The following is a 25,915-nucleotide window of genomic DNA, read 5'->3' as shown; positions in this document are numbered from 1 at the left end:
TTCATATGCAATTACTAATTACATCAATATACATGATACAATTATTCTAAATTGTATAATGAATAATATGAGTTGATTGGCCGCGATCTTTCTGGATAAAATATCGCGTTTAAAAATGGTTAAAGTTATTAAATATTTATATATATTTGTAATTAAAGTAGTATGGTAATGTATTTATGGAAAATTTAAATATGCAAAAATGCACAGAATAAACGTAATAAATAAAAATGGACAAAATATTTGAAGTAAAATACTCGTTACAATATTTAGAAGGAAAAACAAATCTCTTTCTAGGTTCCATTCCTGTAATCTAGTATATAAAAAATATGAATTTTTATAAACATTCGCAATCTGGTAATCCTGGTTTTATTTCGTTGTCAATAAAAGCCAATATTCGCCAGAAATATTTGCGTGTTTTCATCAGTTATGAAAATAAAAGATTTGATATCGACAAGTCATTTTAATGGGTTTGGTGCTTCTAGCGTGAATCGACATCTCTTGGAGCTTACAATACTGAGAAAAACGAAAGTGGAAGCCTGGTGATCTAGCCATTTCCTCGTTAATTGTCATTGCACGCAGGATTAATTACCGTGAACTGCTTGGGGCAGTTTGACTTTACTATGACTTTTTACGGAATGATGAATTAAGGGGCCCACTAATTGGTCGTGAAAAGGGCCACCTACAGTCAAGGGGGGAGGAACGAATTTACGCGAGGGTAGGGAGAAGGACACGTTGCGTATACACAGATGAGTGAGGTATACGATAACCGTTTCGCTTTCCAGTTTTCACGGGGCTACCGCGGCAAAAGAACATACAATAGCGAAGCAACGATTTACTGAAAAGTTATTCTTTATAGCAAATAAACAGTAGCTGTCTTACTGTCTGACAATGGAACGATGTTTCTTCCAATCATACGTCGCGTTTCGAGTAAATCGATGTACGAATATTTGGTTGTGTATATGAACAATTTGTGTTTATAAATAATTTACTCAAGATGATATTTATCTATTTTGATAAATGTTTTAGTGACAAAGCTTTAATTTTCAGTGATCATAAGTGATTGTATCGTGCTGATGTATAACAGAGAAATCACCATAATAGGAACGTTTGATTTGTTTCGAAAATAGAATAACGATTTCCATGTGAAAATACACTGGAAATAATAAAAATGAATCCGACAGTTTTCTGTAAGAAAGTACATTGTTAAGTTTTGTGTTACGCAAGAGAAATATGTGGTTTCACCGTCAAATGAATTCTATATTCTACGTGGACGCTGACATTACGCCTGCATATTTGGCTAAAGATGACAGGGTATGTTACCTAACGATTTTTATTCATTTCTTTAAATAATGTATCTACGTACATATATTCTACGTCAAATTAATTACAATGTGGAACATGAATTCTTTTCCTGTCATACTAACGGTAGATTCTTAAGAATTTATTGTTAATGGTCTTGCTTTCTTTCTCTTTTGCAAATATATATTTATTTACAAATATCTAACTTTTACAAATCTTGACGCTGTCAATGCATAGGAAAAATCGCAAATTGAGATATTAAAATAATTCTATCTATAGTATCTATATTATTCTAGATATCGTAATACTTTCGCCTTCTACGCGTTTTTAAATATCGGCTATTGTTTGATCGTTGAATAATAGACTTGTAGATACTCGTTTCTTTAATTAAATCTCGGTTTTCTATGAAAGAAAGTATGGTGGGAAATACCACGCGATACGTCTAATGTCGTAATATCACAAACTGTAACAAAAAGTGAAACCGATAAGGAGTAATGGTTAACGGTGCGCTATTATATTAAATTATGTGTTTATTCGAGTTCTTCAGCGGTGAAATAAAAGGGCAACTTAGGAAGCGTAAAATTACTTGCATGATGCGTAATTTTAATAACACTTTAAGTTTTCGCTTTTATCACGAGTACATTGGCATCGTCAACTTCTTTTATTTGCTGACATTTTTTTTGTACAGTTTAATTTTACACGGTGAATTAGCTGTTGAATAAGGAAGAACACGTATCATTACTCCGCATCATTATGAAAATCTTATTTAAACAATTTTTTTAAACAACTATCATATTGCGATCTTATCAGTTTATCTTTGATTAAAGTAGCAAGGTAAAATTCCACCGTTCGCTGCTTCATATCTGAGTTCCAATATGAGAATATACGAATCATAAGGTATATTGTATCATATTTTCTTACGATGTTTATATATATTACACACGTAATAAATGAAAATGAACGCCGTACTTACTGTACGTCGTGTGTTTTATAATCATGTGTAATAATTATATAATTATAAAGCGGAGAAATTAAAGCGGAATTATACAATTACCTATAAAATCGGAGAAAGCCCACAATATATTGAAACACTCGATCGACCTTTTCTCAGTTTCCTTCATATACATTGTCATATTCCTTCGTTAACTATATTGTAGTATTTAGAGGCGGAATTTATCGCAAATTTCTTCTATGAATGATAATAGCTAGAATGACGAGCGTAGCTTCACAATCGACCAGAACTTGACCTATAAATAAGATGCTACAATCGTTTGTATAACATTCATTAAATTGAATAATTACAGGTTCGATAAAACGACAATTAAGGGTATATCTAGGGGGATAGTGGCCAGGTGTGACCCGAGGTAAATCAAACACGTTGCATCCGGTTCGTGTATTCCGGTCTATACACGCGCCGTGCGGCAAAGGAATAATAATTTTCTTCTCTTCCCCTGACATTTTGCTTTCTGTCCCTGCGGCTGGCACGACCAGACCGGAAGCTTTATTATCGCGCAGCTCGTTGCAAGTCGTGGGTGGACGTATAGCTTAACCATAGGCGAAGACATGCGCGGTACAAATTCCGTCTCTGAGATTCATTTCAGCGACCGCGGCGCGGATGAAAGTCATCGAACGCTCGAAACTCATTTTCACTTCGCATAATGAGATGTATTTGGTATTGGAGAACTTGAGACATAAATTTCGCTACTTGATACAGTCGTTCTTTGGTTATGCACGATGACTTACGAAAATATTTTAACATTTATCATTGAAAATTTCTATGAATATATTATGTGCATTGTACAAAAATTGTTAAATGTGTATTTAATATGTGAAATAGAGATCTAACTATACATTCGCCGTTCTTCTAAAATACGCGTCAGATATCCACGCAACGAAATTCGCTCTTTTATGTCACGCTTTAGCGAACATTCACATGCACTTGCGTCGCGTGTCTTCATCAATCGCCTAAAAGATTCGCAAACGTTGCGGAATCTTTTGCATGACTGGCCGAGTCGCAGCTTTAAACATAGAGTAGCTTACTCATTCACCAGCGAACTAGAGAATTTATGATCGCTCGTCTACGCGTTCAATTACTTCTTAAATTCTGTCGAAGCGGACCTATTAAGCGAATGTCTGTCGTTCAACAGCCACTTCCGCGCGAACGTCCACGGCGCACTATCATTCTTTTCGATAAACAAATTATTCCTCTGTGACGTGATGCGCGCTCCGAACAGGCTATCGTGTGCCGCCTGTAGGCATATAATTCGAACTGAGTCTAAAAAAGGTGAATCGGAAAGATATTTAGAACAAAATAGACGAATTTGAAACAATTTTCCTCTGGTTCTTCATCAACGAAATATCGATTAAATAAAAAATATCTTGTTTTAGTAAAAAGCTGTATAATAAGATTATTTGTAAAATGAGACCTGCTACGTTACGATAAGCCCAATCTCAAAAGCATGAGAATTCTATTTTTCTTTAACTGTTTGTAGTTTTAATCAAAATTATCATAGAATATCGAGGTTCTATGATAAATAAATTCTAGTCATACTAAATCTCGAATCTATCCGTTTGTTGAATTTCGCATGGTTAATTTGTTAACTTACACAACGAAGAATTTTAAGTTTGCAATAAAAGCGTATGAGCTTATCTCAGCTTATCCTTCGAGTTCGTACGTTACGTGGGAGACCCATATTTTGAAACGCGAGAGTAAAAAGATTTTGTCATTCAAACGCGTGACTAAAATGTAATGATAATCATTTTTGCTTGTAATAACTTTCGCATTTTACATCCTAGCGCAGTGGAATTTGTTCCTACCAATTTCTGCGATCATTCCATGTAATTTAAGAAAACAAAGCGTTTCTCTAGGAGTGATTGGCTCTAAGATGGAAAAATAGCTAACGCTAAGTTATTAAATATTAAGAAACGCGACAGGCGTTGTTTTGCGGTTTATTACTTGTATTATATGTAGATATATTTCCTATTGATTAAACATCTATAAAGGATAGGAAGCTATTTTATGAAAACACCTTTTGACATAAAGGGGGGGGACGGATATTACGCTATCGTGAAATCTTGCCTTTAATATAATAGTCGCGTGGATTTGGCTTCGCTAATTGTATCCAGAATAGAGATGGCGTGTAAAATCATTAACAGTGATTTATTACAGATCGCAGAGTCATGCTTATCCGTACAATCGTATGGAATGACGTTGATCGATCATGGATTCCTCCTGTGCTTTTCGACGCCTTGTTTGTACACGTTTGTCTTATTTTCGATGGATAGACAAATAATGATAATCCTGGACGATTCCATTACACGACAGATCAGCCGCTCGATGCCCCTCGTTGTTGATTTGTTACTGATTCTGGCTAAGACGTCCTTAAACAGGATTTCCTGTTAGGAATGGGAATCTATTTGGGAGTATCGTTCATCCAGATTGAAAGTAATTTGGTGGTACATATTAGGGTGATGAGAAAGTTTCGTCTTTCTCCTTTTATTAAACATTTGAAATATTAATGGAAGTTTATTTCTGTTTATACCCATGTATAGCGTAATAAACTGTAAATTAGCCAGTAACACGAGTAAGCAATAGTTAGCGAAACAACTTTAACAAAACATTAGTTTAATTCATGATTTTACGCAAAAGAAAGAATTATTTTCGTGATATTTTGATAAATCTGCACAAAATTGGTTTCATCACAACATCATGACTATATTCTTTTCTACAGCACCTTGCATTCTTTGCGATCAAGTTTTGGGCCAATAAAATTGCTTCTCGTAATTTGGCTGTGATTTTACAGCATTACGGACCTTACTCTTACCGTTAATAGCAATCGCAAGAATCTTCCGATCCCGATTATTTTCAAGGTTCAATTATTTTCATATCCTTATCACTGTTCTTTTCTACGTACCCCATGCTTGTACGTACAACGTCTTCATCCGGCAACAAGTTGCATCATTTCTTCGTTGCATAAACAGACGGTGCATATAATCGACTGCAATGGCCAGCAGGCTAAAGTATCGCTAAGTACCGATCAACCTCATTAACGTCATCGAACGAGGTGGACAGTGATCGATTGCGCGACGTAGGTACTACTCGTGTGCTGTTCGGCAGTCGCGCATACATAATCGTGTACCAGGCAACGGCGCATGCGCTTTCGATCGATCGATAAATTATGCAGCCTATTGCTCGTGCACGTAAATCATACGCGCACATTCAACTACCCTTTGCTTTGTCGTTGTTTCTTCTGCTTCTTCTTCTTCCTTTTCTTTTCTCGTCTTATGTTTTCTCCTTCTTGCTTTTCGTTCGTCTCTTTTTCTTCCTGTTATTATCGTCTCCGATGTTTCCGCCTTTTCGTCTTTGTGTCATCCAATCTGAGACAAATCCATGTGCGAGGAACGTATTCGTACGAACGTCGTGACTCGCATTGTACTTGCTGCGTTTTCATTGTTCCGATCGCACGATCCGGGAATATCGACGGTGTCTAACGCCGATGACCAATCACTCGATCGTGTCTGTCGCACACTATTATGAACAGAATTTGTGAGATTGTAGGTAAATTGTTCATGAATACTGAAACGATTTTATTCTCACCGTGGTAACTAATAACCTTGGGGCACGTATCATATGTGGTTTTAAATTCGTAATTTAAGAAAAAGAAAAGAACTGACCAATCTGAATGAAATAAATCGAAAGATATTATTTTTGTAATTCACGCTTGTCCAGATACTTTTGAACGGCAATATATAGCTCAATTAGAAAATCGACAGCCACATAGGAAAAGCAGCGTTTCTCATTGTATTATGCGCAATCAGGCACTGACTCATCGAACGAACGATGAGCATATGAACATCAGCGAACAAAGAACGCGTACGAATCCTTCCACGAGGATGATCTTCCGCGCGCGTTCTGTATTCTATCCGCCGCTGTATTAGCGGCGCCGCGGCCGTATTCATTGAAATGCTATTGAAGTCGCGTTTCGATAATTGTAGAGAGATACAAAGGATTACAGTGAAAGCTCTTCTCTGATGCATTCACTGTACTGGGGATTCGATTGTCTCGCGGTATGTATTTAATAGTATTTATGGAATAGGGAGATTTTAAATACAAAATACATATGTATTTGTTTTCTTTAATTTTGTAGCTCCAACAGCATTTTAAACATAAGTAACAGAATCTTATGAAGCTTCTCCAATAGTAAACGAAAAATGAAGCATTTTTAGCGATTAATAGATATCGATTGATCCTTATCCACTAAAAGGTCTAAGCTTAAGTGAAGAGGAACTTTTCATTCTAAACTAATAATAATTTCATCGATTGGTTAAATTAGGAAAAAAGAAATTAAATGTAGAAATATACATGACATAATGAAACGCTTCAAACAACCCGTCAATATCAATTGGATAAAGTGACCTACAAATATCCCAGAAAAGTAGTCCTCGTGAAATAGATTTCCCACGGATACAGCGTTGTTATCCCTTTCAACTGAAATCAATAATAGAAAGTATTTCACTGAAATACATTTAGCTGGTCACCAAGGACAATCGTGCGGCTTGTGGTTTTATCGAGTTCTTTCGGAAACCACAGTTTCTCGTGGCCGTATTCCTCAGGAAGTGACGTAGGCTTCCTTATAACCTCTCATAATTTCCTATATATTGAATAAAGAAGTATCCAATGTGTAGCTGAAATAATTACATTCGCATTAATTGTGTACGTAAAAAATGTTGCAGAATGTGATAATATTAATGCTATATTTTTATTATTATAGGAATCCGCCACTGGAAGTACCAAAGTGTCGTCAACTAACGCTTATTTTAATTATTGCATAATCATGCTCAGGATCACGATCACATAGAATTTTTATTTTAAGGAATCACTATGTCCGTAGAGGAAATCTTCGTATCGTTTGTCTGGCAAAAACATGTAATTCCATAGTTCAGCGTGCCACGGCAAGAGCTCAAAAGCACAGGTTGCTGTTATTCAGTCAAGCTCGATAACTATGATGGCCAATAGAAATAGTTTGAGTCTATTGACTCGATACGTTGCATTGGTTTGATTTGTTCTATGTAGGTAGGTGACGATCTTCCATACAGCAGCCTGACGACGACGAGACGCGGGGCTACTGGGTCAGGAAATCATACTACGTGTTCTAGCAGGCCATGTGAAGGCTGTATATTAGTTGTTCAATCACGAAACGGCATCGAAACTGTTTCGTTCAGGAAAATATTATTGTATATTGTATACTATGATATCTGTTATAACAAGTAGATTAGAGGTAGAGTACTAATTATAACATTTAAGGAGTGAATCAAATTTTCATTTAGATTCCATTTCAAAACAACGATCTATGAAACGCATAACTAAATCATTAGATTTTGCAAATAACAGATAATCGGCAAAACGTGGGAATAAATCTTGGTCATTAATTGATTATTGCAAGAATCTTGATTACTGCTTCATTTGTCATTAAACATTTTTTCAAAGGCCTATTAATTACAATACTAATAAGTAGTCTTTGACTAACACAAATTCAACACATCGACGTCCTTTAAATTCCCCTCATTTTTCTCTGAATTATACGCCTGCGTTTATTCAAGTGCTGTTTTAGCCGATCTAACCAATCCAATTAAGTTAAAGCATGCGCATTGATGCTGCAGTTTCGCGCGTCGAAAACGATGTAAAGTGCATTCTGATAGGCGGAGACACAGATTCTTCCTGGAATGCGGTCAGGTTAGAACCGAATGTGGGAGAGCCGTGCCAGAGAAAAGATCGCGTGAGTAAGAAAGAGATCAAGGAACCGGGAACATCGACATTTGCGACCGAGCTATTGTCCGACTGCGATTGAATTAAACTGTTTCAACTACTGAAAAACCGATAGATTGAGGTGATATGTGAAATACATTTCAGCTATGTCAGTAGAAATAACAGCAGTAATAAAAGACAAATATAATACACCTATAGACTCATTGTTAGGATCACATTATGTTTGATACTCGTCCATCTATAGTCATATATTAATAAATTATGAAGCAATTGAAAGGAATTAAGGTTTCGAGTTTTTTATTGATTTAAACATATTTGTTAGAAGTTTATTAGAAGCTTAGAAGCTTAAGCTTTTGGTTAGATGAAAGCTTATATTATCTGTTAAAGTCGATGTATCTACTTACACCATTGACATAAAGGTTGGAATTAACACGATTCTCAAGGAATAGACTGTGAAAAAAATAAACCAAGGTAAAAAGTACATAATTTACGATTCGTTTTATAAGATACATAGTTAAAATAGTGAATTAAAATACACTGAGTTTAATTTTATCGTTTCCTGAGTTCGTTGCTAATAGTGGCGTTGCTAGTAATAAATCCATAAAAGAAGGGAGACAGTAGCTAAAAATCTTCAGGTTTATAAGTAGTTGAATATTTATAGTATAGTTTATGTATAAAAAAGAAGAAAACATCTCTACACAATAAATTCTACATATATTTACATAATTTTATATTTACATAATTCTGAAATTGTTTATGAGCAAAGGTTCGGGTGTAGGTATAATTATTTAATCAACTACAACATTTATCCGATTTGCTTAAAATCACTAATTTTATTAATTACTTATTTCACTAATTGCTTTAGAATTAATAATTGCTAGAGAACATAATCTTATATAATAGATACTAAAAGAAATTCTAACATATACTACATACATACGTAACGAATAGGTACCAGAGCACCCTTAGAAAGTTGGATACTTAGATCATGGATGATCTCTGTGGTAACTAATGTTAACCAAACAATATTAAAATAATGAAAAGCAGAATACAGTGTTTAGAGTGTCTGGTTTCTCATAAACAATTATATCGACTGCTTGCCCATCATCAAGCCACTAAAATTATCAGTTTTAAATAATAAACGTCGATTAAAGACGACGATATAAAAATTTTTCTTTAGCGTCTCGAACGAAATCATCGTTGGGCGCAGATTGCATTGATTTTTCAACATTATTGCTAGCTATAGGTGGATTCACGCGCGGCTACCTCTCAAAGGGTGCAATCATCCGTCGATTGATGTTAAAAAGTTACTTGACCTTCTGGAAAATACGTGATTACGTAATGGCCTGAAGGTTGTCTGACTTGGTAGTTTTAATCTTGCGCTTCTAATGTTTCCTTTGATGAAATAAACGAAACGCCGAATGATTGTACACGCGTGAAGTTTAATAGCATAGATGATACATATGTACATACTTCTGTTAGCTGTGGAGCAGCGTTCTACTGGTTTCTAATAAACGAGCAATATTAACATTTATACCGCACGCCGTGATGTTTCCTTCTACACCGTAAGCGTGACTCATAACTGGCTATCTCGAAGGTTTTATAATAGTGCCACTATCATAATCTATACACCCTCTGGGGAACAGAGCACATGATAGTGCACATCACGTATATCATTAAAGTACAAGATCACAGACACCGTGGAAAATAATTCTCGTCTGATTTACTATTACTATACAGCGTGTGAAAAAAGGGTCACGAAATATAAGGTCATACGATGTTTCGCTAAAGTAAGTAAAACGTATTCTGTCAATTTTGCTACTAAAAGTAATATTTTCATATTAATGGGTTGTAAATGGACCAATTTGGCGGACCAATAAATTATAGTTACAGTAACATAATGAAATGATAAACATGATAAGAAAAACATGATAAAGTACTTAAGTTTAATGAGACAGCAAAGTATTGTCGATGAAAAATACGCGAGAAGGTGGAATATAACAGAAAATGGAATGAAATAGAAATATTAACTTGCTAGCATATTTAATATGGGTCAAGTCTACTTGAAACGGTGTTTTGATGCTCAGAAGCTAAAGAATAATAACTGCAAAGAAAGAAAGAAAAGCGCATGTTTTAATAGCTTTGACAAAATGATTTATAGTAACGAATCTCAACCAGTGGTAGCCCTATTAATATCATCCAAACGTTTATTTTTAATGTTAAGGTGAAAATTTTATCAGCCAAAAGTTTATTTTCGGTTAAATCTTCGATTTTTAAGATTACTAATTTTGTATCACCTTTTACATATCTTGTGTACATGTGCGCACACGTGGTTAAATACATGGAAAGAGTATCTTCAGCATTGGTCTAACGGCGACAGCCTGTAGTTTACGTGTTCAACAAATTCAATGGACGGTAAATCGCGCGTTGATACTTATTGCCGCATTTATACGTCTCGTGATTACCAGGTTTCACAAGTTTTGCCACGTTTTCGCTTACAAAATATATTCTATTCACAGATATACACGACTATTTACAGTGCGTTAAGCCTCGCTTCAAGTCATCATGGAACTGTTTTGCTTTCCTTTAGAACATTGTTTCTATACTATTGCTCGATCCGAGTTCTTCACCCGTGTAACGTGTTACATATACATTCACAATGTCACGTACGATATATAAGAAAAAACATAAAGAACTGCTACAATTGCACGAATCAAATAAAAACTAATGATAAAAATTAGTTATCAAAACTAATTATGCAAAATAAATATCAATGTTGAAACTATTAAATATTAAATTCTTAATTCCATTGAAGCAAAAATAACTATTGTTCCACTAGATCCTCCATTTTAAATAAATTAACCACTATATCCTTTCATACTTATTAGAAATTAGCTTTCAGAAATCATTTTAGATGATATACGTAGATTTACAAACTGTTAATTTATAAGGGCGGAAATTTCCACTTAGCTCGGTTGAAATCTAAAGTTTCCTACAAATATTTGCTTCTTCATAGAAAACCGCCAAGGGTTGCTCACTTAACGACTTGAGCTGAGTTGGTACTCAAAGGGAGGGGGTGGTGGCAGTCTAGTGGGAGATTCGCGACTGTGCCATCGGCTCAGTATCGTTCGACCATTGGTCAGGTGTGTTTCGTAGATCGTACAGCAATCTAAGTATTCGTCTAGTGAACACGTTTATAAAATATCAAATTTCATTAGCTGCTGTGGTCGAAATTAACGAAACTTACGTCTAGTCAAGAATACGGTAACGAAAACGCGTAATCGTAGAGTGACAGCAGCGTTGCCGAACACTATTTTTCAAGCGGTGTCTATGTGATGTTTACGATTTCCCGGCACTGTAATATTCGATCTAAAGGTGACCAGTGAAACATCGTAGCCGCATGATCGTGTCGACGATATTCTCGAGCGTGACGGGTTTCCATCGGCGACACTTGAACGACGCCGGGCGAAATGCCGAGCTGACGGTGAGTGAAGTGCACACTTTTTCGAATTCCACGCCGAAGTTGATTGCAACCGTATCGAATCGCGCGACCCACGATCAACTTCACTTCGTTAACTCATTGACAAATAGCCCTTGCTTACCTATGCAACGTGACTAATTACGTTATCTTTGTATTTTCGTTTTCTCCAGCTTCAAAAGATTTCAATTATTATAAACGTAACATTGTATGTAAGATTTGACATATGTAGAGAAAATTGGTATAAAGTAGTTGTTCAAAGTGTGGCGCATATACAAATTTCTAGTCATAAAGTGGAACTGTTATTTGATCGATTACATGTTTTCAACGGTTACGAAATGTGGAGCATTCTAGAATTATAATATTTATAATATTATTGTATAATGTTATTATATTATAATATTACTAAAAGTGTTAATCTAAGAATATTATACGTGGCACAAATGTAGGATATAAAGTTAGCAATGCGCGATAACAGAAGTATGTCATTCGCGATGCATAAGATATTAAGGATTTTGTCGGAGGAACGGATAACTTTTCGAAGGGTAAACAGTGCGTGTCACGTGTCCATTTTCGTTATTAAGCACACGAGTAAAGTTGAAGTTCAAGGAGTAAATGGAACGCGATCGAAACCGGTTAACGAGCTATCGAGACGCGTTCGAGACATGGGAACAAGCGATTCCGTCAGATGCATACACCTATTATTTTTACTCACGTTTTAAAATGTTAATAATAAATAATAAGTAAACTTGTAAGTTACCAGTCGACTTACTTAGGAGCGAATGAAAATATTAAAAAAATGTAAGTAAAAAAATTAAGGTCTTTCTTTCTAAAATCTCCTTCGAAATTTTAATTTGAAATTTACTTATAAAGTTAATGATTTAATTTAGTTGTACATTACTGGATATGAACATGCATCTATACGAATATAAATTACGCTCGCATAATAAAAGCGTAGTAGGTACATATTAGGCAAAATATCTGCAATTTATAAAACAAACTGATCTTGGTTGGATTTATGCGTAATTATTCGGTACACACAAGGTTCGTACATCACTGATACGCATTTCGAGCGTGCTCATTGTCGTCGGCAATGACAATAGGGAACAGAGTAAACGGACTCGTTCACCAGGACCGTTATTCATTGTTATGCGCCGTGACGTGGACCACGGCTGCGTTTAGCTTCGTTAAGAACAATTAAAAGTAACCGACGAACCGGGTATTGCTTAATTGCCGCCTGCAAATGTTCTCTTCAAGATCGGCCCAAATCATGCAGAATAAATTTTAATAACATTTAACAGATTATATAAAAGTGTTTGTACATTACTTTGTCCAAAATTTTGGTTTTCTATTTTAACGTTTCAAATTGTGCGTGCATACGTGTGTGTGAGAGCTGGGGAAATAGGTGTGTCCTCTTTTCAAAGATATTTAATTATCAATTACATATTGATACCACATTTCTTGCTTTTGTAATTATATTCTTATTAATCCGAGTTCCTTATTTGTGACATATTCAGTTTTCATAATTAGACCTACGCCACTATGATGCCACATGAATATCTAAAATATACATATATTTCAACAAACTTTATAGAACACTTCCGTTCCATAGAATGTTAGAATGTTGTGTCGCAAAAGAGAAGCTAAAATAGGGTTGTGTTACTGCAGAGATATTGCATAGTATTGATTATAGCAATAATTTATTGGCATTAGTAAATGAATGGGTTAGAAATAACGATTTCATTAGAATGGATAAACCGTTTGATTACGTAAAGCCATTTCCACGCACTGAATTTATTATGAATTGAATGCGATAATTAACACACTCGTTAGCGTCCCTTTCTCTTCTTTGTAAATCGTGGCAACGTTGTATACGAGTAAGTATTCGGTCTTCATCTATCTTTTCGGTATTTCTGTTTTCGTGAAAGTAACCAGTTCATGGAAGATACAATACCGTGCAAACTGACCGTTAGCCGGATTTGCGAAAAATTTATAGAATTCTCACGAGGTAGCCCCGAGTTCTTTCTTTATTCTTGTAAGTTACTTACTTCTTTACCGTTTCTTTTTTGCAACGATTCATGCGTTTCGGTAACGAGGACGTGTTATGCAAATTGGTGGACATTGTGAATGACACGAGAGAACACGATCATTCAAATATTTCTGTTGACAAGAATCTGTAAAAAGAAAAACGATCTTTGTTAATTTCTTATGCTCCACTAAGATGAAAGCAAACAGGGTTTTAAATTTCGTTAAACATGTTTGAATTTTTTCGTATACAATTAGCTACATATGCGTAAAACAGCAAACGTAGATAAGATTTCTTTAATTTAACACTTTATATATCTAACTACAAATTATAGACGAAACAAGGATGAATCCTTAAGCGCAGAAATCCATGCCTTCCTTAATCATCTAACAACACGATCAAATGTCTTTAACTATCGCAGTGTATACGATATCCTAGCCATAGCGATTCAGCGACTCGTTAATAACTAGTCGAAGAAATCGGTGATGGTAGCGATTAACGAGTCACGTTTCCTCAACGGAGTATGCTTTCATCTCTAAATGGCGTTCTCGATAAATCAGCACCTTAAAACCGTCCGTTCTTCACCAACATTATCAACAACGGATCCGCTATCTCTCGTGGACTCGTGGCGTGCACATTACTCGTGAAATCCTTCGGCGTATCTGTTAGTCAATATTTTCGATAGAATCAAAAACGATCGATAGGAAAAAGAAACATCGGAGAAAGAAATTCATCGTGAAATTATGATTAGACGGGCGAACAAGACTCACGTTTCTAAGGCAAAGCGTTTCCACCCGTATTACGATATTATCGAGCTCGTGATTGGTCTGTGGATAGTTGCGTCCTGAAGTATGTACATCGTATCATTTTAAACATGTATGTATTTACATATGTACTACTGTTCAAAAATTTTATGAGTTCTTTACCCTCTAAGGTTTATCAGGTTTTAACTTGGTTTTCTCTAAGTGACCTAATACTTACCAACAGGAATGCACGTATAGGAAATTCAACATTTTTCTTTTTCGCCGTGGTAATTCTCTACCCACGTCCTTCGGATGACTGCCTTTTATCGTTTAATAAATAATTTTCCACGCGTTTTACATAACAGTATGGCCGTGAATACATCGTAACCCGGATACCCAATATCGAAAATTCTTGAGAGTCGTGACTCGCGATTAACCGGTCACGATTCTTAATCTTTCAGCCGCGTTAACTTCTTTAGCTACGACATAAGCTGCTATAATGCATGTACACGTCCTCGGGGAGGGAAACACTCGTGCAAAGAAGTTCGCAAGCCTCGATTACGCGTTCGACGGGCAATCGCATGGCGAAGCAACAAAAAGGTGAAGTTTACTCGTAACATTGTTTGCTCGTGCTGCGTATGCGGCAAAGTAACGCGAAGTTATTTAAGGGAACGACGAGCGAGTTGGAAAGGATTATAACAATAAAAGTCTGTTAGATCTTTGGAGTTTTTTCGTGGTATATGAATATTCTCTCTTCTTTCCTCTCTTTCTTTTAAGAAGGAGAATAGAACAAAATATGAACTACAACTATGCGATAAATATTTAAAATTCCCTCAAGAAAGGATTAGTTGGATTAGTAATAGCCATAAAATCGCAACGATACGTTGAATGTTGTTAATCCAAATTGAATAGCCTTAAAGAAGTTGATTTATGATCTATTGGAGTTAATATTTGTACAAGTATGCGGATTTCGATGTATCGTGATAATTAATTATAGGATTACACTTATCTTCAACTACACTTGAGAAGTAAATGTTTAAACAAAACGAATAGTTTATATTTAGCGAATAATAATCAAGTAGTCGCTTAAAATGGTATTTCTAATTTCGGATTGTTTGACATTATGATTATATTCTATATTATTGTCCTATATTATTATCAGGTATTTGATTAAAAAAGTAATACGTAGCAAGAGACAAGGGGGTTAACGATAAGTTTACTATGATCTAAATTTTAGTCTCTGAAGATTTTGCTAAAAAGTGATATTATTAATTTGCGAGATATTTTTTACTACTACTACTATGTTTAAAAACAGCCTAACTTCATTTCCTGTCTTACGTTATTTTTTAATGTTCCGATCTCATTACATTTAATATATACATATACTAGAGGATGAGGAAGTTATCGATTACGTTACCATCGCCATCGTTAATAAGATTCGATTCAAATAATAATACTTTTAAACTCTTCCTAACTTTTATTGTAAAATAATTACTTTTCTTTGCCAATGTTTAGTCCTTAAGAGGATACGCTTCTATAACGACTGGAATATCAATCATTTCGATTCATAAAGAAACCTACAGAACAATCTTTAATTGGAATTTTAAACAAGAAATACACAATTCGATATAAAGATCTTTATACTATCGTCATATTCTTTTTCCGACTATTTTATAATCCCTATCTTTTTGGATTGTGAATGTTACATGAATGAACCGTACATACCATCCATGGTGGCGCGTCAATGTGTATAGTGTCACGCAAAGGTTTAAAAGACCAAAGAGTTTCTTAATTCAATCATTGAGGAAGCATCATCGAGGGAGTTTACCGTCCACCAGAATCCACTTAAGCATGATGCCTATAAACATAAGGGAGGTAGCCTAGTTATCGAGCTAAAAGCATCCTCTAAGTGACTACTTATTTAGCTCGTGGTAGTTTTTTCCCTACTCGCAAGTTAGCCCCGCGCTCTTTCACCCTCTTATGGTGGGCATAAGAAGTGGAGGCCACGTCCCGTTGGCAGACACACACGAGCAAGGCCAACTCGCCTACGTTCACGGTTATGCCTTATTTATGAGCGCACCGATGCCTCTGTCCGCTTCCGAGTGCAGACAAAGGCAAGAAATATGCCTCACGTGGAAAGTGGAATTCCAATCGCCTTTCGTGGCGGACACGCGTCGCTATCGAGGAATTGTACAACTGCAAGTGTTTTCGTAATACAACATATGCCTATAATTTCATAACAAAGTGTTTATAGTCAAAGCTCTTATTACAACTTTTTCTTATCAAGCAAAACGTTAAACCGAAACGTGTTAATATTTTGACGAAGAAAATACTTAATAACGAAGAGTTCATCAATTGAATTATATGCAAATTAGTATCAAATTTTGTACTTTGAAATATCCTGAAATATTAAAAATGCATCTAAAGAATGCTACTATATATTAACTACATCTATTCTACTAGAAACTGTAGAATTTCTTTAAAGAAGATTTCTTCTTATTGGTATATGCGATAGTATAAGACTTGGAAATAGTAATATGTATATATTTAGTAACATTAAATTGATAATCATATCAAAATATTACAATGTAATAGCTGCTCGTCCTGAATATTGCAATATTAACTATTCCCTCTCTTTAAAACAGACTTAATGTGAAACAAAATTTTAAAGTAACAATTTTTGTTGTTTCATTTCCAGTTTATCTACTTGTAAGTATGAATATTAAAAATCTAAGGACAATCATTTTTACGTACTATCATGAATATCCTTGCGTAACGACAGTTTCCAAATTACAGCTGTAACAGGAAATTACAACAATAAATTATGTGCAAGAACAAGAACAATGTTACAACATTGCATGATCCGACACCAAGGTACCATGAAGCGAAAGGAACTTTCTTGGCTCGTTTGGAAATAAAATAAAATAAAGTTACAAAAAATAAATTAAAAGAAAAGAAAAGAAAGAAGAAGATAAAGAAAGAAAGAGAAGAATAAGCACCTTCGTTAAAGAGAAATAATTTACGACGTTGTAGTCTGCTCCGTTTCCTCCTTACAAGCCCGCAAATTAACCTAAAGTTGCATTTACAAACACACCGTAGTGGCCAAATAATATCTGCAACGGCTTTTGCATTAATAGCCGTTGTAAAAATCATTGTTAAACAACAGACGAAATTGTTGAATCGTTATTGTATACTTAACAGGGTAGCATGTTAACAATAGGTTTTTTGCAAAAGTGTAAAGAGTGAACGCTCCTCACTTCCTAGCCGCCTGGTAACATTAATTTATTGGCTCGCTTTTAAAGCATAGCGCGCGCCCTCGCAACTTACAGCGATGCAAAAATCTTTTTGCAATGAGTACACAATGGTGGCGAAAGTATCGAGTTCAGGGACACGTCACCGGTGTTCTCTTCTCCCTCTTTTCTTTTTTACCTTGAAGATCGTTACGCTTCTTGAAAGGCTTTACATTCCGGACCGCGGATTGAAAGCTAATGAATATAAACAAACGATTGCAAAATGCATTACGATTCGAAGCACGATCCTTTTTCCTGGATTTAAACAGGAAATTAAATTTTTTCTTAACCTTTCTTTTCCTGTAATTTATTCTTTTGTATTATATTCTTTTATCAATTTTATTCCACAACATAGATCCTTTTGAAGTCTTTCTTTTTTTGCTTATTTAGTTGTGTTGAAAATCATAGCTTAAACAAGAGAGTAATATTTTCTCTCCTAAGTTCTTTAATTTCACTATTTTGTATTCTTATCTTACATTCAAAAAATGAACTTTTTGCTTGAATACTTTTTCTTAAAATTTATTTTGGGATTTTCATACTATTCTTCTTTCTTTTGCATTATATATATATATGAAAGTAACTATCAATCTTTGTTAATTCCGAAAGATTAAAGAACACTGTTGATTCTGAAAGATTAGAGTTCTTTTTAATCAACAGAATGCGTATCGCGTAATATACTAAGTTCACCTTGTTTCGTCATATAATCTACTACAATTTCTTGGATTTTTTTATTGCGTGTGCTTTCAAATTGAATGAAATTTCAAGAATAAAACTCAAATTGCGGAGCAAACGGAGAAATAAAAAATCTTTGCATCTTCTATCTCCAGAAATAATAAATAGCAAGTAATACCTTACAATAAGAAGAATATTATATGATAGCAATGAATAAGTAATGAATTCATTCAACTCGCATTGAACTGAATGACTCGGTTCCCCGAATCAATGACCAGCTCCCGCACACGTGGCGGTCCTCCGTGTGGAACGACGCGTAACTCGCGGCGCCTACACGTAGGACGCACCGTTGCACGTGCGCCACCGCCCCGTGTACCTACACGTGTGTCGTCGCGGGGTCACGTGGACCGCGAAGCGACGCAAACCGACTCGTGACTAGATACACGCGGTCCGCGTACTTCTCGAGTTGATGTTCGCCTGGTGCACAAGCGATCAAGACGTTTGCGCAAATCGCGTGCCGCGATGCTTGTTACGCGTACGTAAGTACTTACGTGCCAGGAGCGCTCGTGTTCCTCCGTCGCCACCTGTCTTCTACGATCGTCATTGACGACCTATACCGTATACATGCCGTGACGCGCCATTGAGGCTACGCTGAATCTAGCTGCTTGCGAAACGAATTTCGATGGAGCGATATCTTTCGGATGGGATGGATTTATGCAACAAAACGTAATTACCGACCGATGAAAGAAATACGCCGTATCATCCGTATTTTAACCTCTTTTGTCCTCATTAAATTCGCTAAATAGTTTGATACTAATGGGAGAATAATTTAAAAGATTGTCCAATTCCATTAGGCATCAATACGTAATATTCTTTATTTATTCTGTAACATAAGCAAATCGATGGTTCTATTTTTTTTTTTTTTTTTTAGTTCATAATAATGTTGTAAACCTAACAAATATATGTATTCATAGAAAGCTTCTAGTTTATAAAATTCTTTAGATAAGTATGAATCTTATGTATCGTTCCCTTTTGTTTCGTTTTGTAAAAAAAAAGATCCACTTGTACCACTTTTCCACTAAGCCCCGCAATCAGCATGCAGGAAAGGCTGATATCGTAAAATATACCTCGGTGCGTAAAAATTAGAAATCATTGACTCGTCGAAGATGACGCAAAGAACTGTAAAGGGATATTTATCTAAGTTCATCGAAGCTTAAAGTTTCTGGATGACTAGCGATTTCGATGACCTGGTGGCTGCACCTTAAATTTCCGGTGAAACGAGAAACATTCCGTGATTAACCGGTTGAACGACCCAAAAATTAAAAATGAAAGTTCATCATTTTCAATTTTCTATATTTAAGCTTCTTTTCACGAAGGAATCTCACGATCAGTTACTATCTTTTATTTTATTTGAAACACGAAACGAATATTTTCTTTAGAAAGAGTTGTAGGACGTATCGATAAATAACTCTATGGAAAACGAGATTCGTTGAAATTTGCGAGAGATCGTACAATCTTTTATTACAGAAAGCGATGGTCATTTGCCAGCGGAAGCTTCTTCGCTGGTATATTCAGTGCTTGAAAATTTATTATTCCGTCCCCGATTTTAAACATTCAGTATAAGTTATACGAGCTCAATGGACCGCGCAATCCGTTACGTTTGAATTCTTGTACACCTGAAGTTCTCGAAACGGTAAACATTTTCTAAACGAAGAACATAGATGACGAATAAAAGAAAATATGCCGCGTTATCGAAGTCGAGACCCACGTTCCATTAATTTATTATTACATCTATGAAATTCTGATTTCGTTCGAAATAGGAAAGAACTGTAACATGCAATTTACGACCGATGAAACTAGTGATTCTGAAATGTTAAAATTTTGAAATTTTATGTAGGAAAATCTAAACTGTTATTCGACAGTGTTTTATATATTTTTAATTTATTTGTAATAGGTACATACTCTTTTTGATATCGATATTGATTTTTGATTTTTGACGAAAGAAGGCATGCTCACATTCCACGATATCGCAGCTATGAGCTACTAAATCAGCTTCTTTTCGTATTATCCGTATATTACGATAATTATTACGTATCTTCGGTTACTAGTTACATATATCGAAGTTTGTTGTGCTATTACGTTTAAAGTAAAGAAAAAGATTCAGATAGTGTGTATAATTACTTTGAAAGAAAATGTTTCAACTACCGAGGATGAAGCAACGAAAACAGAGATTATTGATACATATGTTATAATAAACGCCATGTGTGACGTTACTGTCGATGGAAAATTAATAATAATCGATAGCGAAGATTTAAATAGAAACGTTAAACGAACAAGCCTACGCGAATAAAAATAAAAGATAATCGATAAATTTGCTTAGCAACTTTGAAATAAGACTTTATGTTTTGATAATAGAATCTTTATACATATATATATGTATGTAAGTATCTTTGACACAATATACATTTATAAATTTACGCACAAAAATTTAAATATTCAGAAGAAGAAATGTGCCAACGTTCTATAAAAGTATTTATACAAATCGTAGGTTCCATTAAAAATTAATGTCCGATTAAAACCACGAGCTAATATTATTCTTCGTAATTAACGTTCATACCGCTTACTGACACAGTGGTGATTGGCATATATGTTTTTCCAAAGTCATCAGCCTCGATCCATACGTCATCGGCTATCCAACAATTATACACCGTGAACAATTTGAATAATTTTTCTGCCAACATGAGTTTAGTGGGTTGCCTTGTCGACGGATGATCTTTAAGAATATATTCTTGACATAATTGCATCGCTAACAGTGGGTGGCATATATGGAGAATGCCCTCGCTTTCTAATATGGACGCGGGTTCTACTTTTCTTTTCATCAGCACGCGAGTACGTTCGCTCGTCCCGCTAATTCGTGCACGTAATTACAATTACCATTTAAACGGCACCTACACATCTTCTTAGCTTGCTAAATTAACGAGCTCAAAAGGTGCGCAGGTAATCGGCCTTTTTATCTTGTTTCGAGATGCTGTACGACGATAAGAACTATACACAATTCTGACTCTTCGTTTTTCTCCCTTTCTCCGTGTAGAAACCCTTTACACTTGAGAGACGACCTCAGTCACCACGGCGTTCCGTGCTGCAACTCCAGTGACCAGCGAGAGGCGATAATCCCCCTGTTTATGCTACATTTTGACATCTCCAATTGATGAGAGTATGGTTGATTGAGAATATTGGTTTGTAGATTAGGAAGTGTAAAGTGTTAGACTTTAAAATGGAGATAAAATATTTAATCTCACATTCCTCCGAAACTATGGCTCTGACAACGTCTCCAACGTTAGGTCGGATTCGACCATCATGACAAAAGTATTATAATTTAGAAACCCTAAAAAGTGGTTTTTGGAAGTGAAATTGGCTCAAATGAAGATGACCTTGATTTTGAACTGTTGAAAAATGAGATCAATTATATTCAAGCATGCATCTTGGTGAATGTTTTATAAATTATCACACAAAAAAAAATACAGAAATTAATATTACAAAATCATATTTTCAAAGATGTAAATACAGATAAATTATTACAATATAATGTTTTTGTAAGTTAATCTGTACATAAAGTCATTTTACGCTAGCTGTAAGACACGCGTCACGTATACGCTAAATCATCCGGAATAGCTGCTGCACCCGACCGAAAAAGTCCTCGAGAACAAAGGGTTAAAAATTAACGCGTGTGCTGAAAGAAAGGAAAATGATACTGCAAAGGAGGTTAATTTCAAAACATCCTTGCGGTCACGAACTTTCTTCTACTCTACGTCTCCGTATGACGGTAATAATAGCATAATCGCATAGAAATTTTCGCAATTTCACATCATCCAGTCCCTATTCCCAGAGTACACAGAAGCGGCGCTCGGGGTGACAAACCACTATGCCCGCCATTAATTTGATGTGGCTGGCATTGGTATATCTGCGGCGCATGGTGCGCGCGCGAGCGACGTGCTGGTCAACTCAAAGAGAGCAGGAAGGGTACATCGAAAGAACGTCAACTGCACGTCGACGTCTGGCGCAGACGTAATGCCACGCGTGTATCCGGAGAACAGAATGCACGTGGCATGTGCGCAAAGTACCGCGACTTTCGCGACATGCGCTATATGCCACGAGCAAAAGAAATACATATATAAGCCTTTCCCTCTCTCTTTCTCTACGTGTGTAGATTTGTTCACTGCTTGAACACGAAGCGCAATCCGCGGTGACCTGTTGAAAACCGCGGGAAACGCTTATCATTTGTTACGCATCGTGCGTGGAATGTGGCAATGGAATGGTAGAACAGCGAATGATACGTATACTATACTTATAATGTTGTATCGTTATATCATTATATGTATTAGGTTGCTACAGAAATTTTATCCGCAAGAGCACGTGTGCAAGTGTACATCTTCTACAAAACCAATTTCTAAAAACAATTTGTACATAATATAACTATACTATAAATATTACAAATTTAAATTATCCATAATATAATAAACGCTATATTTCAGGAAAGATTAGAAAGACTGTTACAAATGTTATCGGTTTCTTCCTATAATTTCTTTTCTCTAATTTGAAACGCGAACGCTTCTCTCCAAACTTATCTAATAAGAAGGAAGAAATGTTCTACGTTTGGTCAAATGATAATATAATGGGATGGGATTCGATCGAAAGTTAATTATATTAAAAAGTCAAGCTGTAAAGCGAAGTAATTTTAAATTCTTTATAAAAGTGAGCCTGCCTGGTAGTAATATTGTTTCCCTTTTGCTACCTTCTTCCCTTCACATGCCGATATTTATTAATAATTGCCGGTATAGTATAATTATTCTGTTTTTACGACGACGTTGAAAGGAAGAACGGTCGATAGACGGAAGTGACCGGAACTTTCAACGTTTCTTCAAACGACCAATTAAACGCGATACAAAAATAAAATACAATTAATCGACATTTTTACTAGCGATATTGTTATAATAAGCATGTGAAATTCAATGTTGCTTTATTTTTAGCAAATAGCCAGAGTTTATGATTTGATTCATATCAATGCATCAAATCTATCGACATCCTTACAAAAAGTAATACTCTTCTAGAACAGAAATTTTACCGAAATTTAAAAATTTCAAACACTTTTTGAAAATGGAAACATGATATTTTTGAAAAATTATGCACAGTAATTGTACATATTAAAGAAAATAAAACATCTACTCATAAAGTAATAAATCTCCTGTCGAATCAAAATATACAAAACTAAATATCGAATTACTCTGAAAATAAACTTAGATCATATTGAATTACCCTGGAAACTACCTTGAAGAATCCGTATATTCAATGTCAATGAATTTTTTTAGAATCGTGTACAATTTTTTTACCTTCGTCCCATAATTCAACTCTAGTTCCACTTATAGAAAGCATCCATTCGTATAACAGCATTTTTTTTTATCGAATACCAGATAACCCTCGTAACAGCCAGTAGCAAAACTTGAAACCAACGCACGACCTTAAAAATTTGTCTTTCTTCGTGCGAAGAACGATAAAATTTGTCGAAACAGCAACGCGTATCGAAAAAATTACTTAATTAATATCTCTCATATCCGACATTTGAAAGCAAAATGGTATGCAAGAAGTACATATCAATAATGGAGAATTATCACTCTCTATAGTCTATATTATCTACTTTGCGCTTTTCCACTCTTCAACTATGTATATATAACATGTATACTTATTTTCTATCACTATATGGCGCGGTAATAAATTCCGCTGCGTCGAACTCGCCGTCTTTCGAACAGGAAAAACCCTGATAATGAGCCTTAACATAACAGGTAAAGCGTTTCAATCCGTAAAAAGGTCAAAATATCCAAAAAAAAAAAAAAAAGAAAGAATTGCAGTTGAGCTCTATCGTCTGTGTTCGAGGTCAGTGCACAGTGCACAGCCATACTACACATAACTATATACTGTATTGTACTACGGAAGAAGTCGTGGAAAATTAGATTTACTGTTAGACATTAACCTAGCCTAACAGTCGATTAGAGCGTAGAATTTAATAGAATAATGATGAGATGAATAAAAGCGTTGAATTTTTTTCACCTTGTATTATATTAAAATAATGCTATTTAATTATCAGAAAAAAAGATACGAGTTTAATGTTAATACCTTCGTAAGTATTTGTGCTTGCCTCGCATAAATGCATTGTATAAAATTACTTATGATTATTCTTGCAGCGTGCATTCTTACCTCTCATCAAATAACACACATATTACATATATCGTTCAATGACATACAGCAATTATCAGTTGACTGGACTGCGGCCAGGTAAATATACGATAGAAATGTTCCCCTCCGTGGTCCAAATAGACGGTCATTTTCTTTTATTTGCCTCCAGCTTGTTTATCTATGTAGCTTAGATCAAGAAGCTGCTATGCTTCGTGCCAATTACGAAGTTATGTTTTGTAAAAATCGCAAGACTTCTAAAAAGCCTCTACCGTTAAAAAATGTCTTAAATTTGAAGAAGATATTAAAGAATGGTTATTATATATACCTACATAATATACATGATTCATCATTTCGATCCTATGTTAAAGTTTTTCTTGAAACATTGGAAATCTTTATACTTGTTACAACGAGATTGGAGCGTATAAGTTGGAAAACCATATTCAAGGTAACGCTGTATCTATGTAAGCAAGAAATAACTTTTCTCAGTACCTTTACCCAAAAAATTGTTACATGACATAAAGCGGGAAGAACGTTACATCGGAGGAAAATGGACTATTGCATGCTTCTAAATTCTTATAGAATTTTATTCCGTAAATTTCCGTAAAGGATATTCCAAACTGCTCTGTATAAAACCATGCCTTCGCAATAAATATACCATGCAGTCTACATGTACGAGACGATGGCACAAATAAAACGAAATATGTAAAGAGTGAAACAGTAGCAGCATGCCATAAAAGGTTGTCACGAATGTAAAACAAACGGGATGGTAAGAAGTATCGCGAAAAGGTCACAAATTTCTGTTGAGAGTTGGTCACAGAAACCCACGGGGTCACGTATAAATCAAAGTCGGAGCCATTAAATTCTAGAGTTACGATAACACATGAACTTTTTCCACGCCTAGCTGCGCAACCTATCTCCATTGTTACGAACAAGCAAGACAATGGGCAGATATTACGAAGCACAAGCGGGAAGCACAGAAGTGGCGGAAGAAAAAGAGGAGAGAACTAGAGAACTCGAGTTCCTCGGCATCTCACCGCGATGGCCCGCGGCTGTCCATTAGATCGAACGTGCACGATAGCCTAGCTACGATTGTCGCGTCGTATCAACCTTCTATAAAAATGATAAATCGCTATGGAGAGAAAATATGAAATGTTTAAAGCTTTGAAGACGCGAGATCTCCTATGGATGTGCGTTAGTCTGTATTAATTTAAAAAGTAAGGTTTATTAAAGAAACACAACATAAGCTGACTATTTAAGTTTTGTTTTGTACTTTTGCTTATCGAGTCACTAAGAACCGAAGGGATATGAATGCGAAGAATAAATGAAAAGAACAACAAGACTGAACGCAAAATAGTAGTACAGGTTCGTTTATGGTCGATTAGAAATGGCAAACTGTGTTTAAGGATTCGCAAA

General features: G+C 35.4%; 2 protein-coding genes across 4 annotated transcripts in view; one reads left to right on the top strand and one right to left on the bottom strand.

The window, feature by feature from the left end:
• The window catches only part of LOC132905517 (CIMIP2 protein CG18335-like), a 31,896-nt gene that overhangs the window by 3,413 nt on the left and 2,568 nt on the right, over nucleotides 1–25,915 (bottom strand). Inside the window, exon 1 of one of the 2 annotated variants that reach the window (XM_060956901.1) lies at nucleotides 5,214–5,904. The exons of the other annotated variant lie outside the window; for it this stretch is intronic. Within the exon in view, the coding sequence (XP_060812884.1) occupies nucleotides 5,214–5,218 (5 nt within the window). The 5' untranslated portion in view covers nucleotides 5,219–5,904. Of the gene's footprint in view, nucleotides 1–5,213; nucleotides 5,905–25,915 lie in introns of those variants that run through there. 2 annotated transcript variants of the gene reach the window in all.
• The window catches only part of LOC132905503 (uncharacterized protein DDB_G0284459-like), a 47,581-nt gene continuing 22,435 nt past the window's right edge, over nucleotides 770–25,915 (top strand). Inside the window, exon 1 of one of the 2 annotated variants that reach the window (XM_060956848.1) lies at nucleotides 770–1,311. In XM_060956848.1, coding sequence (XP_060812831.1) covers nucleotides 1,231–1,311 — 81 coding nt within the window. In that variant the 5' untranslated portion in view covers nucleotides 770–1,230. Of the gene's footprint in view, nucleotides 1,312–11,195; nucleotides 11,550–25,915 lie in introns of those variants that run through there. The other variant, XM_060956847.1, reaches the window with a different exon arrangement.

Source organism: Bombus pascuorum, chromosome 3 (genome assembly GCF_905332965.1).
Source record: "Bombus pascuorum chromosome 3, iyBomPasc1.1, whole genome shotgun sequence".
In the NCBI taxonomy this organism is placed as follows: Eukaryota; Metazoa; Arthropoda; class Insecta; order Hymenoptera; family Apidae; genus Bombus; species Bombus pascuorum.
This window is presented reverse-complemented; position numbering and strand designations above follow the sequence as displayed.